A 15,479-nucleotide genomic window follows, 5' to 3' on the forward strand; every position below is an offset into this window, starting at 1 on the left:
TCTTCTAAGTCTTGGGAGTTTATGTAACTACAAGTTTGCTTGAGGATTATCTGTTCAATACTGTCTAAGCACTTGGCTCCTGTGGGTCACTGAGTTTGTCATTCATTGTCATTTCAGGCATATCTGACAAAGGGCTGGGGTCCCCTCCAAGCCACATTGAGGCTCCAGAGGAGGAGGACTTTTGTGCTGCATAAACTTTTGGGATTTGCTTGGCAAAGATACTGGAGTGGTCTGCCATTTCCTTTTCCAGCTCATTTTTACAGATGAGGAAACAGGCAAACAGGGTAAAGTGATTTGCCCAGAGTCACACAAGAAGTGTCTTAAGGCCAAATTTGAACTTGGGTCTCCTTGACTCCAGACCTGAAATTCTATCCACTATGCCACCTAGCTGCCCCAGATAGCTGAGTATTAACTATATAAGCATGGGAAGGACTACCAATCAAGATATCAGAGACACAAAGACAACTTGCCTTTTGATAGCACCAGGATCACATCTCCAGCTAGAAATTCTAGGTCCTCTGGTTGTGAAGCCTCATAATTGAATAGTGCCAGTACTTGGCTTCCTTCTTTCTGTTGAGGTGCTGTCACATGGATATTGTCATTTGATGTTTCTTTTTCCTCTGGTACATCTGGAAAGCCTTGATCCCCCTGGAATATCAAAGATCCCATTTACCCCAGCTTTTGGACTTGTATCTACTCCACCTCACTAAAAAGGAAAATGACCATGTAATTAATGCCAGTGGTCATACTTGAGACACCCAGTCAAAATGGTGGTTTGGTTGTGATGGAAGGGAAGTGACTTTAGGGCAGGAGTTTTAAAAAAGTCATTGAAAATATTTTATTCCTGTTGCCTTTCCACAAAGCCTATCAGTTTGTATGAGGTTAAAATGGCATTTTATGAGTTTTCTGAGACAGTGTTTAATTGGAAACACTGGGAGGACTAAAAATGTTGGGCTTGGTCAGAAATTCTAGTTTCTAGTCCTGAGGGATTTTTAGGCAGATATGGGCATGGGCCATGCCAAATGAGGAGGAGTAGATGGGTTGCAGTTTGTATCAATGGAGGGAGGGAGTTCTGACCAATGAAATCCCAGATAACAATAACTCACATTTATGAAGCACTTTTAAGGTTTATAAAATGCTTTACATGAATGGTCTCATTTGATCCTGACAACAAGTCTTTGAAGCAGGTGCTATTATTATCCTCATTTTACAACTGAGGAAGCTGAGGATCAGAGAGGCTTTCCTTGTAACTCTTAGAGGTTGTGATCAAAAGAGAGGCATGGGTAAAAGTCTTCTTGATTTTAGGAGAAGGAGATTTGGTTACTCCTGGGGTTTCAGCTTATGTCATTTACATTCATCTGGAGAAGGAAACTGGATCCAAATGATAACATTTATTTTATCAGGTCAACTTTCCAAGCTCACAGATAGCCAGTGAATGGCTCTTGCCTTCCACTGGTATCCTTGCTATATCAAGGGAAAGTAAACAGGTCCTCCATACCCATGGGTAGCCCCTTTCTGGCAAACTTAGAGAGGACAAAAAGAGTCTCATGGAATTGACAAACATAGATAGGTTGCTATCTGCATCAAGAGGAAGAATAATCAATATCTGTAAGTTCTCAGATCCATTTGAATAATGGGATAAAGCTTTCCTCTTTCACTAGCCCCAATGCTAAATATTTTATTTCCTCCCATTTTATTTGCTTTATCAAAAATGTCTGCCCTTTAAATCTCCAAGTCAGCTCTTTCCACATCTTTTGGGGGCAAGGGGTGAGAGACAGAGGAAGGAAAAGTAAGGAACCCGAGAAAGGAAATATTTCCTGCTACACTGTTGAAATCTATGTTCCCGAGTCTTCCCTTGGTGAATATATTAATGTAATTCCTGGCTTGGTAGTCCCAGATATAGATAGCTTTCAAGTCATAGCTCTTTAGAGCTCTTGTTCACATGTGGCAATTTTTCTAGGTAAGAATAAATGCAAATGTCATGGGCTAGAAATGGGACCAAAAAAAAAAAATGGTGGATGATGGGAAGAGCTTTTGTTTAGGTTCCTCAGTAGCGATTTCCAACTCCTAGACAATGAAGAGAAGCCATGTGTATGGGGTGGGCATCAATGGATAGTAGACCACTGATAACTCTGTATCAGGAGCTAGAGTCCTGGGGGGGGGGGGGGTTCCTCCCAACTGGCGCATAATAAAAAAGGGAATTATCCACAGATGAACCTCAAAATAATGGCTGTGCCTAGTTCATGGAGTCAAAATAGGGGCTTAGCTTCAGTTGAAAGGAAATAACTTAAAAATTGGAGTTTTAAAAAAAAAAAAAAAAAACAACAACCTACTTGCAGGCTCTTGGTTCTTGTCACCTCCCACAAAAAATTGGAGCTAGGACTTGGGTTTCCAAACACATGAATCACAGGGCTTAAATCAATACTGGAAACACTGACTAAAATGTTGGCCCCTGTTGAGAATTTGAGTTTCTAACCCCTGGAGATTCCAAGGAGAATACAGACAAGAATCACAGAAAAAGAGAATGTGTGGATGAGAGCTGCAATCAGCCCAATTGGGGCAAGTACTCCCAGTACTGAAATCACTTTTGTTGTTCAGTTGTTTTAGTCATATCCGACTCTTTGTGACCCCATTTGGGGCTTTCTAGGCAAAGATACTGGAGTGGTTTTGCCATTTCTTTCTCCAGTTCATTTGACAGATGAGGAAACTGAGGCAAACAGTTAAGTGACTTGTCCAGGGCTACCCAGCTAGGAAGTGTCTGAAGTCACATTTGAATTCAGGTGTTCCTGCCTTCAGGCCTGGGTGCACTCTCCAGTGGACCCGGCTAGTTGCCTAAAAACAAGTTCAGAAGAGGGGGACACCAGAGGCCCTGAGGCCACTCCTCAGGTGCCTGAGAAGTCATTACCAGGGAAGACCAGGGCCAGAAAGGGTAAACTGCCGCGCATGCGCCCTCAGCCGCGCAACCACACACCCCCACCCCCTCCCGGGGCCGACTCACCACTGTGCTCTCACACCACAGGGTCAGGCAGTAATTCTTCACTCGGCTCCACGCAGTCTTCAGGTTTTCCTCTGAAAGGGTCACGAGGCCTTCGTTGTCCTCTGGCCGGTGGCTGGTGAGGGGTCAGAAGCGAGAGGATGTCGGCCCTCCGCCCCCGCCTGCCTGCCTTCCCTCTCCCTCCAGCCACAGGGACCCACCTCAGCTTGGTGTGCGCCGGGAGAAGCTCCAGCTTTTTGCACACCATGTCCAAGACCTGGGCGTAGGAGAGCCCAGGATGCGTCTCCATGGCCACCGTGTACTTGTAGTGCACTTTGAGGGTGTAGGGCGTCGGGACGCTGAGGGCGAGGTCCTGCTGGAGGAGGGAAGAAAAACACGTGACTGCGGAGCCTGCGCAAACGAGGCAGCGGAAGCGAATAATGCTCCCTCCCAAACCTGGCCTAAGCAGCGGATGTCGTGATTCGTGGCTCTGGAGCCTGCAACTCTTCTTCAATGGGCATCTCCTGTGGGAATTCTCGTGGGACAGAACCAGATGTGCAGTAGGTGCTTAATCAGTGTTTATTGACTGAGTATCCAAGAAACTAAAGCTTGCACCTCTAGGAAATGTGTTTGCAAATGGATAGGTAAACTAAAAAAAAAATGTTTTTAAATGGCTGGGGAAACTTCCATTCCAGGACTTGATGCAGCCCATATACTGGGTAGGAACTGAGAAGCCTGAGTTCTAATTCTGCTTCTGCCACGAAGTCAGTATTTGATTTTTTTTTTTAACCCCTTACCTTTTTTCTTAGAATCAGTACTGTATATTGGTTCCAAGGAAGAGCAGTAAGGACTAGGCAATGGAGGTTAAGTGACTTGCCCAGGGTCACCCAGCTAGGAAATGTCTGAGGCCAAATTTTAACTCAGGACCTTTTGTCTCTACACATGGCTCTCAATCCACCCAGCTGCCCCCACTATTTAATCATGAACAAGACATTTCCCTCCTGGTTCCAGGTCTCTCATCAGACAGCTGATAGGGTTGACTAAAATGGATTCTAAGCCCCCTTTCCTCTAATGTCCTAGGAGGCTGGGACTGGCTTTTTGTTTCCCTCCTCTCAGGCCCTCTTAGATAGCCAGTACTGGTGCCCAGGGCAAACTGGCCTGTCTTCCTTCCAGATCAAACCAGAGAAGGAAAAGCCTTACCGCTTGCCCTTCTTCAGCTTGCTTCTTGCCTAAATGGGGCAGAGAAAGAGACAGAAAGAAAATATGAGTGAATGCACTGTACCTGGCTAGCACCTATCTCGTGCTATCTGTTCAGGAAGGCAGCAGTCTTTATTTCCAATGAAAGGCTTTCTGTCTACTTACCTTTGCTGGCAAATGTAGGAGACATTTGTTTTTGAAGCTTAAGCCACTGTGAGAGCATGTTTCAGTGTAAATGCTGAATTGAGAGTGAAAGAAAGTGGCCTCAAATCCCAGTTCTTCCACTTTCTCCCTGTGCGACTGGGCAAATCACTAATCCTCTCTTAGGGTCTCTGTTTCCTCTTTTATAGAAATGAGGGATCTGGCAACTTCTAGCCCTATCAACTCTAAGACAGAAGGGCAAGGGCTAGGCAATTGGGATTAAGTGACTTGCCCAGGGTCACATATAGCAAGGAAGTTTTTGAGACCAGATTTGAACTCATGTTCTCCCGACTCCAGGCCTGATGCTCTGTCCACTAAGCCACCACCTACCTGCCCCTCAAATAACATTCTTAAGATTCTTCCTCTACTCCTTGACTTATTAGAAAAGTTTCCAAAACTGGTACAAAGAGGACAGAGAGTTCTATTCTGTTTAGGAATATAGAACTATTTTGATGAGCATGATAGATTCTTTCAGCCTTTTGGAGTTCAAAAACTATGCTTATACCTCAAGTTTCCTATAGGAAACATTAGGTCCTTTTCAGGTCTAAAATATCAGGATTTTATACTAAATATATAAGTAGGCCAAGCCCCTGCTTTCAAATAACTTATGTGTAATAGATATTTAATATCAGACTGGCTTTAGAACTCCTAGAATTTCATAGAATCATTGATTACTATCTAAAACTGACTTGAGAGGTTGTCTGGTCCAACCCTCTTATTTTTCCAAAGTTAAGAGAAGTAACTTGCCCAAGGTCACAAAGGTAATTGTTTATAAAACAGAGTCAGGTTTTGATCCCAGCTTCTCTCCACTCCCCAAACCCAGTGTTCTCTCTATTATACCAGGTTATACCTTCTTGACAGTCATGATCTGTAAATGAATCAGGCAAGTATTTTTAAGTGCTTACTCTGTGCCAGGAATTGGTGTGCTAGTGGATTAGCTAGAACCTAGAGTTCTTTGTCAGACCTGGCAGGGAGGTGGGAAAGGCAACTGCTGTAAAGTGGTTCAGGGAGTCTGGGGGACTATGTCCAAAAGAGGAGAAGATGCTGGTTCTGAATGTTCATGGGATATTGTGAACACTAACCAAGTAGTGCCTCCCAGGGACTTGGGTTCAGAGTCAGGCAGAAGTTCGGTGTAATTGTTGGCTGTTGGTGCCTTCAGGGCTTGGATGGAAGGGAATTTTCCCAGAGGGTCACTCACCTGGGAGCAATTGGGGCTTAAGAGGAGCTCTGGAATTGGGTGGTGCTGGGATGTCAGAATCTGGAGAGGCTCCCTCCTAGACATGAAAGTGAATGGCAATCAGATCTGTAGATAGCGTTCTAAATGAGAGACATTGGAGGTTCTCCTAGCTAACAAGACCAATCAGAAATGATTTCTAGTAGTTGGAATAAACAAGAAGAAAAAAAAAGTTGGAAGTTATACTGGGCAGGTTTGAACTGGGAAAAACTGCAAATGTGGTAGCATCAAACACCCAAAACTCCACCAAATGCACCCTGGATGCTCCTTGGTTGGGCTAATTCAGCTACAGCAGAAGACATCTGGTGTGCAACAGAGCACTCCTCTGTGCCATGGGGTTATGTCCATGATTCTCAGGAGCAGAGCCTGTCTACCTGCTGCAAAAGGAAACACCACCTCATGTTCTCAGAGGGAACATAACTTCTCAAGGCATTTTCATAATCCAGTATCCAGAAACAAACTAGTTCCCAGGGTAATGTCAGCACCATGAGGGCCCAGGTTGTCTTTTGTCTTTATATTCTCAGCCCTAGATGAATGCCCTGGACATGTCAGATTGAATGAACAAAAGACAAATTTGTTCTATCCTTTCCAAAACTGCTAAAATCCACCATATGTCAGAAGAACTTATTGGAACTACTGAGAATGCTAATAAAGCCAAAGGCAAAGGCAGAGAAGAACTGGAAAGCACGTGGCCTGCCTCAGAGGTTGGGGAAAATAATTCCTTTTTCATAGTAATTTCCTACAGGATGCTATGAAGTTGATTTCTGTCTCAGTCTCTGCGTCTCTATCTGTCTCTGTCTCTGTGCCTGTCTCTGTCAGTCTTTGTCCCTGTCTCTATCTGTCACTTTCTGTCTGCCTCGATGTCTCTCTATCTGTCTGTCTCTCTGTCTCTGTTTGCCACTGTCTATCTCTGTCTCTATCTCTCTCTGCTTCTGGGTCTTTCTGTCTCTGTCTCTCTGTTTCTGTCTGTCTCTCTCTTTTCAGTATATTGTTCCAGTATCTTTCGTGTAACAAATACTCATGAACCACCTATTCTGTAATAAATACTGTTCCTGGCACTGGAAAAACAGACAGTAGAGGAACAATCCTTTCCCTCAAAGGGCTTACATTCTATTGGGAGCAAATAATGTAGACCCAGATAACTGTAGAAGGTGCATGTGTAGTAAATACAAGTTATTTTTTTTTTAATGAGAGGCTGTACATTTGTAACTAAAAGGACAGCAGATAAGAAAGGAGTTCCTCTAGGAGGTGACACCCCATACTAAGTAAGCCTTGAAGGGAACTGGAGGTTCTCAGAGAGAAAGTGAAGAAAGAGACTTTCCAAGAGTGGACAATGGCCTGTGCAAAGGCAGGGAGCCAGTGTATGTGTGGTGCTGGCTGTAGTGGAGTTGGGGTTGAGGGAACAGTAAAGCCACTAGTTTGGCTGGAACATGGAATCTGTGAAGATGAGCCATGCACAGTATTCATGGAAAGATAGGCAGGATCCCCATTGTGAAAAGTTTTAAGAGCCAGAAGAGTTTGCATTTTATCCTAGGGGCCAAAGGGAAGCATCAGTGCTTCTTGAGCAGGGGAGCAACATGGCCAAACCTGTGCTTTAGGCACATCAATTTGGCAACTCTGTGAAAGACTTAAATGAAGAGGGGACAGATGAAAAAGGATGCAAGCTATTTATTTTTTCTAAGTGACAATCACAAAAATCCTTTCACCATAACTCCTACTCTGATGCCTCCTGGCATGTAAGTAACCTGGGATCATACCAGTACAATGCAATCTCTGGTAGGGCAACCAGAGCAAAGTGACCAGACTACATGGCCTACCTGTGGGGGCCAGATTAGACAAATCTGGAGTTGTGTTTCTGTCTGCCCTGAAGTCACAGATCCTTGAAGTCTTGAAAAAAAATCATAATAACAAAGAAATCTGGGAAGGGATAAGCATGCTACCAATCTGTGAGACAACTTTTCCATAGCCGTATTTCTGGAGGGACTTCGTGTGCACATTTAGCTTTGTGCTACGTATGTGAATCACTGAGACAGGAGAGACAACAGATGGTAACACATTTCCCCCGTTGGCAATGTTTCTTCCAAGGCCCAATTTCTATTCTGTATTTACTGAATGTCTCTGAGGTGTATCGTGTGCATTTACCTCCTTCCCCACTTTCCATGAAACTGCCTTCAAAAGTAAGAGCAGCAGGAGCTAAATGATGGGTCGAGGTGTGATTTTACCTGGTTTTGAAGTTGAGAATTGATCCGGAGTTCGACAGGTTCCAAGTAGTTGCAGGGGACGAGTCCCTTCTGTAGCAAAACAATAAGACTTGTGAAAGAAAGTAGAGAGCAGGGCCTACAGGCCTGAGCCACAGATTAGAAATCCAAGGAAATGGCGCTGGCTTTGCCCTTTGGTTTGTCTGGGAGCTTGGGGCAGTTGGCTCAGTGTCCACACAGAAGGCAGTTCCCAGTATACCTTCCCATTAAACATGACTGTGGCCCAGTTGTCATTTCCTTTCTTCAGGACAAAGACGATGTTTCCTGGCAAGACTTGGAGTTCCTCCGATGTCTCAGGTGTGAACTCAAATAATACTCGGTGTGCCTCTCCTTCCAGGGCCCTGAGAAGAGTTAGACCAGAAACATATCCACAAGCTCTGGCCTCTAAGACAAGCTATTGAGGAAGGATAGTGGAAGGACCTTGGAGGTCAGGCGGGAGGAAAGAGAACTCAGAACATTCTTCTAGCATCAGCAGACAGCTATCCTGCCCTTTCTGGGGAGATCTGTCCTGGGCAGGGGAAGGGGAGAATGAGAGGGGTGCCCTAGGGTATAGCCACAGTGTGGGAGGGGGAGAGGAAGTCCCATCTTACAGCTACTTATTTTTACTAATTATTCTTGCGAACTAGGCACTACCCTCACTTCTGCTACCAGCTTGCAGAGAACCAGACTGTCAGCACCCTCTGACAGTCTGGTTCATTTTTCCTCCTCTTTCCTATCCAAAGTTCCACATTTCCCACTCAGGGCTCTTTCCTCTGTTTTTAGTTTCCTCTTGGCTCTTTTTGCAGACACTTTACTTATTTAAATCTTAATAACTTCCCCCTGTCTTCTCCTTTCCTCTCACCTCCTTAGTGCTGGTTTGGTTTGTTCATTTAGAGTGGGAATTCTTAAGGAGTGGGCTATGGCACACTTTGTCCCTTATTCTGTGAGAGAATGACTTTCTTTTCTCAAGTCCTTCCTGTTATTTCTTTCTTCAAAAAGGATCATGCCAATTCCAAATCTAAAACCCACACAGGAAAAGGAGAAGTAGTGTTGCATTCTTTCATCCCACTCATTGCCTGTCACTGAGAGACTCTCACCACCCTCTCTGCAGATGTGGGCTTGCCTGGCCCTTTGCTGGCCTCATAGGTGCTGAGAATAATTCTTTTTTACCTATTAGAGTGATGGTTGATGGCACTTGATGTTTTTTGCCCAATGTTTAGCTATGGAATTTTGATAATATTATTTACCCAGTATGCTAGCCACTGGACACTGGTACTAGACCTCCTAGAAAAGATGACAGATTTCCCTTCTCCACAATGCCATCCAATTTTCTTATAACCTATAACTTAAAAAAAAAGTTAGATCTAACATCAGAGCCCTACCTAGGGCAGCGTAGTTGGGGCTTTGCCTCTAGGGTGCTGAAATTTAGGTTTTTCTTCCTTGTCCTCAGTAGTTACACTCTAATTGAGCTCCCCTCTCTGCACTCCAGGTGCAAAACCTTCTGGTTATAGCTCTGTCTGAACTCCAACAGAGTTCCACTTGATTTTAATATCACTCTCAGCTTTATCATCTTTGCCTTCCGACAATACAATGTAAGATCCACTTTGGGACTTTGAACTGATGTAGTCTCTTGGTTCAAGTATTGGTGCTAGTACTTACTTGAAGATTTCTGGTGTTTTAGGTCTTGGAGGAGGTTCAGCTGCCTATTGAGAGTTAAGAAGAAAGGAATAATAGTAAATCAAGAAAAGGAAAAATAACATAAAAGGGGAACAAAATGATTTAAATGAATAAAAACTCATTAATATGTTTTAAAAGTGCTTCCCTCATAACAACTCTGCAGGTTAGGTAAAAAGAAGAGAGGAAAAGAGAGGGCAGGCAATTAATGATAATGCTAGAGCTTCTCCAGTCCCAGGAGTCCACAAAACACATTTCTGACTTGATCAGGAAATTTCATAGAGAAGAGAATAGCACTCTGACCATATGCTAGAAAGCATTACCTCCTACAAGTTTCTCTTAAGAGAAAGACTTAATTGAGGCTGGAACCAAGTTGAAGCCAAATCCAACTTCCAGATAAGTCAATTGTTACAGACTTACACAGTTCCCTAGAAATGTTATATTGCTGGTAACCACTTGTCCATTTTCTAGGCAAGCCCCAGGAATTTTGCCTTAAAGACATCAGCTTATGCTATTTCTGGGTATTCAAAATAATTCTTGGAAAGATCAGTCACAGAATTTGAGACCTGCAAAGAACCTGGCTCCCACCTACTCCAATAAATACAGGAAAGGAATCCCTGATAGAACACGCTGAATGATGTTGTAAATTGTCTTCTTAGCAACTTCCACCCATTGTTGCTGGTTCTATCTTCTGGGACCAAACCAAAAAAGCTCAACCCCTCCTCCACATGAGAGCCCTTCAAATATTTGAAGATAGCTATGCTGAACTCCCTTTTTCCAGTCTTTTCTGTTACAGCCTAAATATAACCATCCAGTTCCTGAACTGATCCCGTGGGATCAATCTTCCCACTTTATATCATCTGCCATCCTGATCAAGTTAAATTTTCCCCACTGCCTAATGGCCCTTTTGTTTGAGTTGGTATCTTACTTTGAAGCTGATTACTATTCTTAAGAGTTCTTCCATTTTTTGGCCTTAAAAAAATAATAGTTATAAGCTTTTTCGAGTCCACAACAGGTGTCTATTAAATAATTGTTGAGTTGTTTGATCTAAAATTTGCATTTTGCTTTATGTTGTATAACAAGTTAATTAAATTATCTTTCATCCTGACAGCAAACTTTGACTCTTGTCCTATTTTACATATGAGGAAACCAAAGTCAGTGTTAAGGACACGCCCTTGGTCACAAAGCTATCAAGTGTCAGAGATAGTATTTGAACCTAAGTCTTCCAGATTCCCAATTGTGTACTTTATTCACTATGCCATAGGGCCTCTCTTGGCTTCAACCTCATTTACAAATTGTAAAGAGAAACTTCAAAAAGCCTGGTGGAGTGGGAGTGCTGCCATGGTGGAAGGAGCCTCAGAAACAAACATACTTGATCACAACGTGAATATATGTCTGTGTATGACCACATATTCACATGCTACCCTCTACTGGTTTAGAGTGTCTTCCTACTCCAAATATTCACTTAACTTGGCTTGTTTCCCATTTAAAGCACTCTTACCTACACTACAGTGATACATTCCAAACTATTGGGCTATTCAATTCACAATCAACCCTTCCATGAATAGGAGTAGACATTATTCTTCATCCCTGGATGTGTTCATGTTAAATCAACCACACAAGAACCAGGAGAACAATTTATACAATAAAAACTATATTGTAGGGGGCAGCTAGATGACTCTGGATTAAGAGCCAGGCCTAGAAATTGGAGGTCTTGGGTTCAAATATGACCCCAGGCAACTTCCTACAAGTGTTACCTGGGCAAGTCACCTAACTCCCATTGCCTATCGGTATTGATTCTAAGATAGAAGGTAAGGGTTTAAAAATTTTGTAAAGAAAAACAATCTTGAAAGATTTTAAAAATGATTAATACAATGACAATCATGATTCTAGGAGATTCATGGATGAAGCATACTACTACTCAACTCATGGCAGAAAGGTGATAGACTAAAGATACAGGATGAGATTTTTTTTTTTTTAATCTGACCAGTGCAGGAATTTGTTTTCCCTGACTATATTTTTTATTAGGGTTGTATTTTTCTTTTGTTTTCTATGGTGGAGTGGGGAGAGTGGAAGAATAGGAGGGGAAAAAAGTTTTTGTTAAATAAAAAAATCTAAAAGCGAAAAAAATAATTTGTACAGTGTCTTCTGTGCTTTGCAAATGAATGAGACCAGGAAGTCCCAGAACTTCATCCATTTGAAATATCTAACAGATTCCCTTAATCACTCTCTGACAGGGGAGGAGTTGGGAAAAGAGACTCTAAGGAAGAATCTTTTTATAAGCTTATATGTTCAACAGTTAAATTCCTAGAAAGAACAGATAACGGGAAATGGATTTAGGAGAATCAAGAAATAAATGACATAGAAAAGTAAAGCCAAGATTCTTTTAAGTTGCAAGTTCCAGTTTCAGAATGATTCTAGATTAAGAATTTAGAGGCTGCCTTCCCTTGGAGCTCAACCAACATTTAAAGAATATGGAGATCTGAGAGTCCCCAAAAACATCAAGTCATCTTATAGGAGCTTCAAACCAGGAAGTCTCCCCCATTTTGGACAACCCTACTGACATGTTTACAAGTGAAAAGAGGTTAGGTCTACTTTACCTGGGGTTGCAGAGGGGCAAATCCTGAGAAACTGTCTTGATCAACCACAGATGCTACAACCTGAAACAGAGGAAGGGAGTTTATGAAGATTCCACTATACTTGCTTTCCCATTGTTTTTTCCTCCTTTTTTCTTTGCCCTGGATTGGCCCTCACTTATGTCTTCTCTGGGTATTCTATTCTTATAGCAAGGTTTTGGATCATTGACCTCGCAGATATATATTTCTGCAGAAAAAGAAACAAGTTTCCCCTGATTCCTAGCAATACTTTCTCTTATGGTATCATAGGCTCTGGAGACCAGGGTCCTAGGGTCCATTCTAGCTTTGAATTCTGATTCTGTGATCCTGTGAACCCTTATTTCTTACAGATGGAAGCTCTTGGTTATAAACTCATCTTTCCCCATCCTCAACAACCCTGGTCCCCACCTTAAGGGGACAACCACCGGAAAAATACCTGCTTCTTCAAGAGCCAGTTCTACCTTGTTTTGTGTGACCCAGGCTACAGAAAATCTATGGGAGAGTTCCACTTACCGTAGCCTTGCCCAAGTAATCCTTCTTGGCCAGCTGGGCCACCTGCTTCTCATTAGGTCTGAACAGTTTCCCCACAGGAATCACCACTGGCTCATATAGTTTCTGTTTCTAGGGCACAGAAATCATACACGATCCACATGTTGAAAAATGTTATTACATGTAATTGGGAAACTACAATATCAGAAAAAAAACCTACATGATGCCTACATGATCAGGTGGCAGAGCCTCTCCTTGCAGTGTAACTCAGTGATGTAGAAAGGCCACAAACTCTCCTCACCCACTTTCAGAGGCAGAGCCCAGTTGCAATTCTATACTGAACTTCATTCTAAAATCTGCTCCCTGTGCTTATACTGATTTCACTCCTTAATAATCCCTAACCCATCCAAAATACATTGGCTTAAAGGTGATTCCTTTTAGCTACAATTAAAATGTATATTTTATCTTTAAATCTGATTAAATCAAATCCAAATAATTTCTACCCTCCAATCCTCAAATAGTCTTACTTCAAGCTCCAACACCCTCTCTCTCCCTATTTATCTTCTCACCTAGATCTGGCTATCCTCCTACTTTCAACCACAATTTCCTCTAAAAATAAATAAATAAATAAACAAACAAACAAACAAACAAACAAACAAACAAACAAATAAATAAAACCCTTACTTTCTCTCTTAGACTCATTACTAAGTGTCAGTTCCAAGGCAGAAGAACTGTAAAGATTAGGTAATTGGGGTTAAGTGATTCACCCAGGGTAACACAGCTGGAAATGTCTAAGGCCAGATTTGAACCCAGGATCCCCCATCTCTAGGTTTTGCTCTCTATCCACTGAGCGAACTAGCTGCTCCTCAATCACAATTTCATTTAACTCTCATGGAGACATTCAGAGAGAATTTACCCCAAAGATCAAAATTGGATTTTCTTTTCTCAACACCCAAGATTTTTTTCCTAAATTTGGAGAGAATAGTAAAGTGGTATATGAATCTTTTCCCCATCTTACCCTTTCATGACTTGTCACATAGTGGACATAGAGTCAAGATGACCAAAGTGTAAGTGCTATCACTATTCCATACTGGCTATGTGCTCCAGGGCAAGTCATTTAACATCTCAGTTCCCCTAGGCAATTCCCAAGTCCATAAACTATAGAACAGTTACCAACCTGCATTGATAGTTTTATCACTTGGGAATAGAGCATGCCAATAAAATCATAGAACTGTTCCCTACTTCTTTTTATGGGGGCTTATTTTAATTTTAAAATTGAATATATTATAAGTCTGTCCAATTGGCTAGACAAATCCCTTGGCTCAAGAGCTCAAGTCAACTCCTTCAAAGTTACCTGAATTCACCTCACCTCCTGCAAAGTAGGAAAGAAGATACATTGGAACTCCACTCTTGCCTATTGTGAGGAAGATTAGGTAGTAATTAAGTAAGTATTAAGGATGTACCTAGCAGGAAGGAGCTGGATCATTCCAAGATGGAATGAAGGAGCAGGAAGGGGCTTGTGCCCTGAGAGAGACTCCATTAGGGGTTAGCATCAAACCATTGTTAGCCCTGGGAGATCTCAGAGTAAAGAACTTGCATCCTGATTTCCCGGGGATCCTGAGTGGTGGTGGTTTCTAACAAAAAGGACAAGAACTACAGAGCAGCACCAACGGAAGGAGGAGTTTGGGATGTGGTGGACAGCATCTCAAGCACACCCTCTCGGCTTAGATACCTTGGACTACTTTGGCTTTTGACATCCTGAGATCATCGGTGAATTACTGTGAGAAACCCCAAAGCCACCCTCAGCCCTTAGCTGTGCTGGCCAAGCCTGGCAGGACCAGGTCTGAAGCAGCCTCCCAGAGACTCCATTACTGCTCCTTTGGGCTCTGCCTGCTAGATCACTAAGATTAGAGTAGAGAAGTCCTCCCCTTGCCCTGTGGTTTTGCCCTTTAGGTTTTAAGTATAGAAATCCCTTTCCAACCTTTTAGTTAAACATAATTAAACCTGTTAAAACCTTTTACCTTGCCTGCTGGTTTCTAGACTCTGGCCTAGGGAAAGCTGGGTGACAGTTAAGACCAACTGCCATTCCTGTGTTAATCCAGTGAACTCTGGTCTCCTTATCCTGGTCCAGTCTCTCCTACAACCCAGTGTGTGTACCCACAACTATTTAGATTTATTATAACATCCCTGGTGCCTCCATTATCTTTTTCACATGCCTAAAGAGGAACCTTACCCAGACAGCTTCCATGGCTTTGTCGATTTTGGAGTGTCTAGCTTCTGTCTTCATGCTCATGGCCAGTGCCAAGTGCTCCTCAGCTTTCTTCCATTCCTCTTTCTTGGCATGGATGAAAGCAATGTTATATAGCACCTAGAAAATCATTAAGTGTCTCCAATGAACGTGAGAGTGCTCTAGACATAGGAACCTGTGAAGTGGGAATTTTGCCCAGATGTAGAAATAGAAAGTGGCCCATGTTGTTAAAGATGACAGTGAGTACATCCCATTATTGAATTTTGGCCTCCAGGGTGAGGGGAAAGATTGAGTTACCAGGTCACCTGTTCCTTTCCATCATCTGGTCCTTATTCCTCTGTCCCCATTGCCCCAGGCCTCGACTCTCTTTCATTTCCACCTCATTCATCTAGTATACACAGGATTAACTATTTTGGAGGAATTTCAGGCAAAAAAAATAGAGAATTGGTAGTGCCCTCTTCCATCCTTTTGGGTCAGAATTTAATCCTTCTTCATGACATTCCTTCATTGCTTTCACCTCTCCATCCAGCTATGTGATATACACATAATATTGTGTGTATCATTTGGTCAAGGAGCTGGCCTAGGGGTCCAAAGATGTGGTTTTTATTCC

General features: G+C 42.6%; 1 protein-coding gene across 4 annotated transcripts in view; it reads right to left on the reverse strand.

The window, feature by feature from the left end:
• Positions 1 to 15,479, reverse strand: part of NCF2 (neutrophil cytosolic factor 2) — a 37,622-nt gene that overhangs the window by 3,096 nt on the left and 19,047 nt on the right. Inside the window, exons 4-14 of one of the 4 annotated variants that reach the window (XM_044676729.1) lie at positions 14,855 to 14,989; positions 12,646 to 12,753; positions 12,118 to 12,177; positions 9,503 to 9,546; positions 8,064 to 8,205; positions 7,829 to 7,897; positions 5,571 to 5,646; positions 4,178 to 4,203; positions 3,196 to 3,347; positions 2,999 to 3,110; positions 471 to 648 (exon numbers count right to left, since the gene is read on the reverse strand). In XM_044676729.1, the coding sequence (XP_044532664.1) occupies positions 471 to 648; positions 2,999 to 3,110; positions 3,196 to 3,347; positions 4,178 to 4,203; positions 5,571 to 5,646; positions 7,829 to 7,897; positions 8,064 to 8,205; positions 9,503 to 9,546; positions 12,118 to 12,177; positions 12,646 to 12,753; positions 14,855 to 14,989 (1,102 nt within the window). Of the gene's footprint in view, positions 1 to 470; positions 649 to 2,998; positions 3,111 to 3,195; positions 3,351 to 4,174; positions 4,204 to 5,570; positions 5,647 to 7,828; positions 7,898 to 8,063; positions 8,206 to 9,502; positions 9,547 to 12,117; positions 12,178 to 12,645; positions 12,754 to 14,854; positions 14,990 to 15,479 lie in introns of all 4 variants that reach the window. The other 3 variants (XM_044676732.1, XM_044676730.1, XM_044676731.1) reach the window with 3 other exon arrangements.

The sequence above is a fragment of the Gracilinanus agilis genome, chromosome 4 (genome assembly GCF_016433145.1).
Source record: "Gracilinanus agilis isolate LMUSP501 chromosome 4, AgileGrace, whole genome shotgun sequence".
Classification (NCBI taxonomy): Eukaryota; Metazoa; Chordata; class Mammalia; order Didelphimorphia; family Didelphidae; genus Gracilinanus; species Gracilinanus agilis.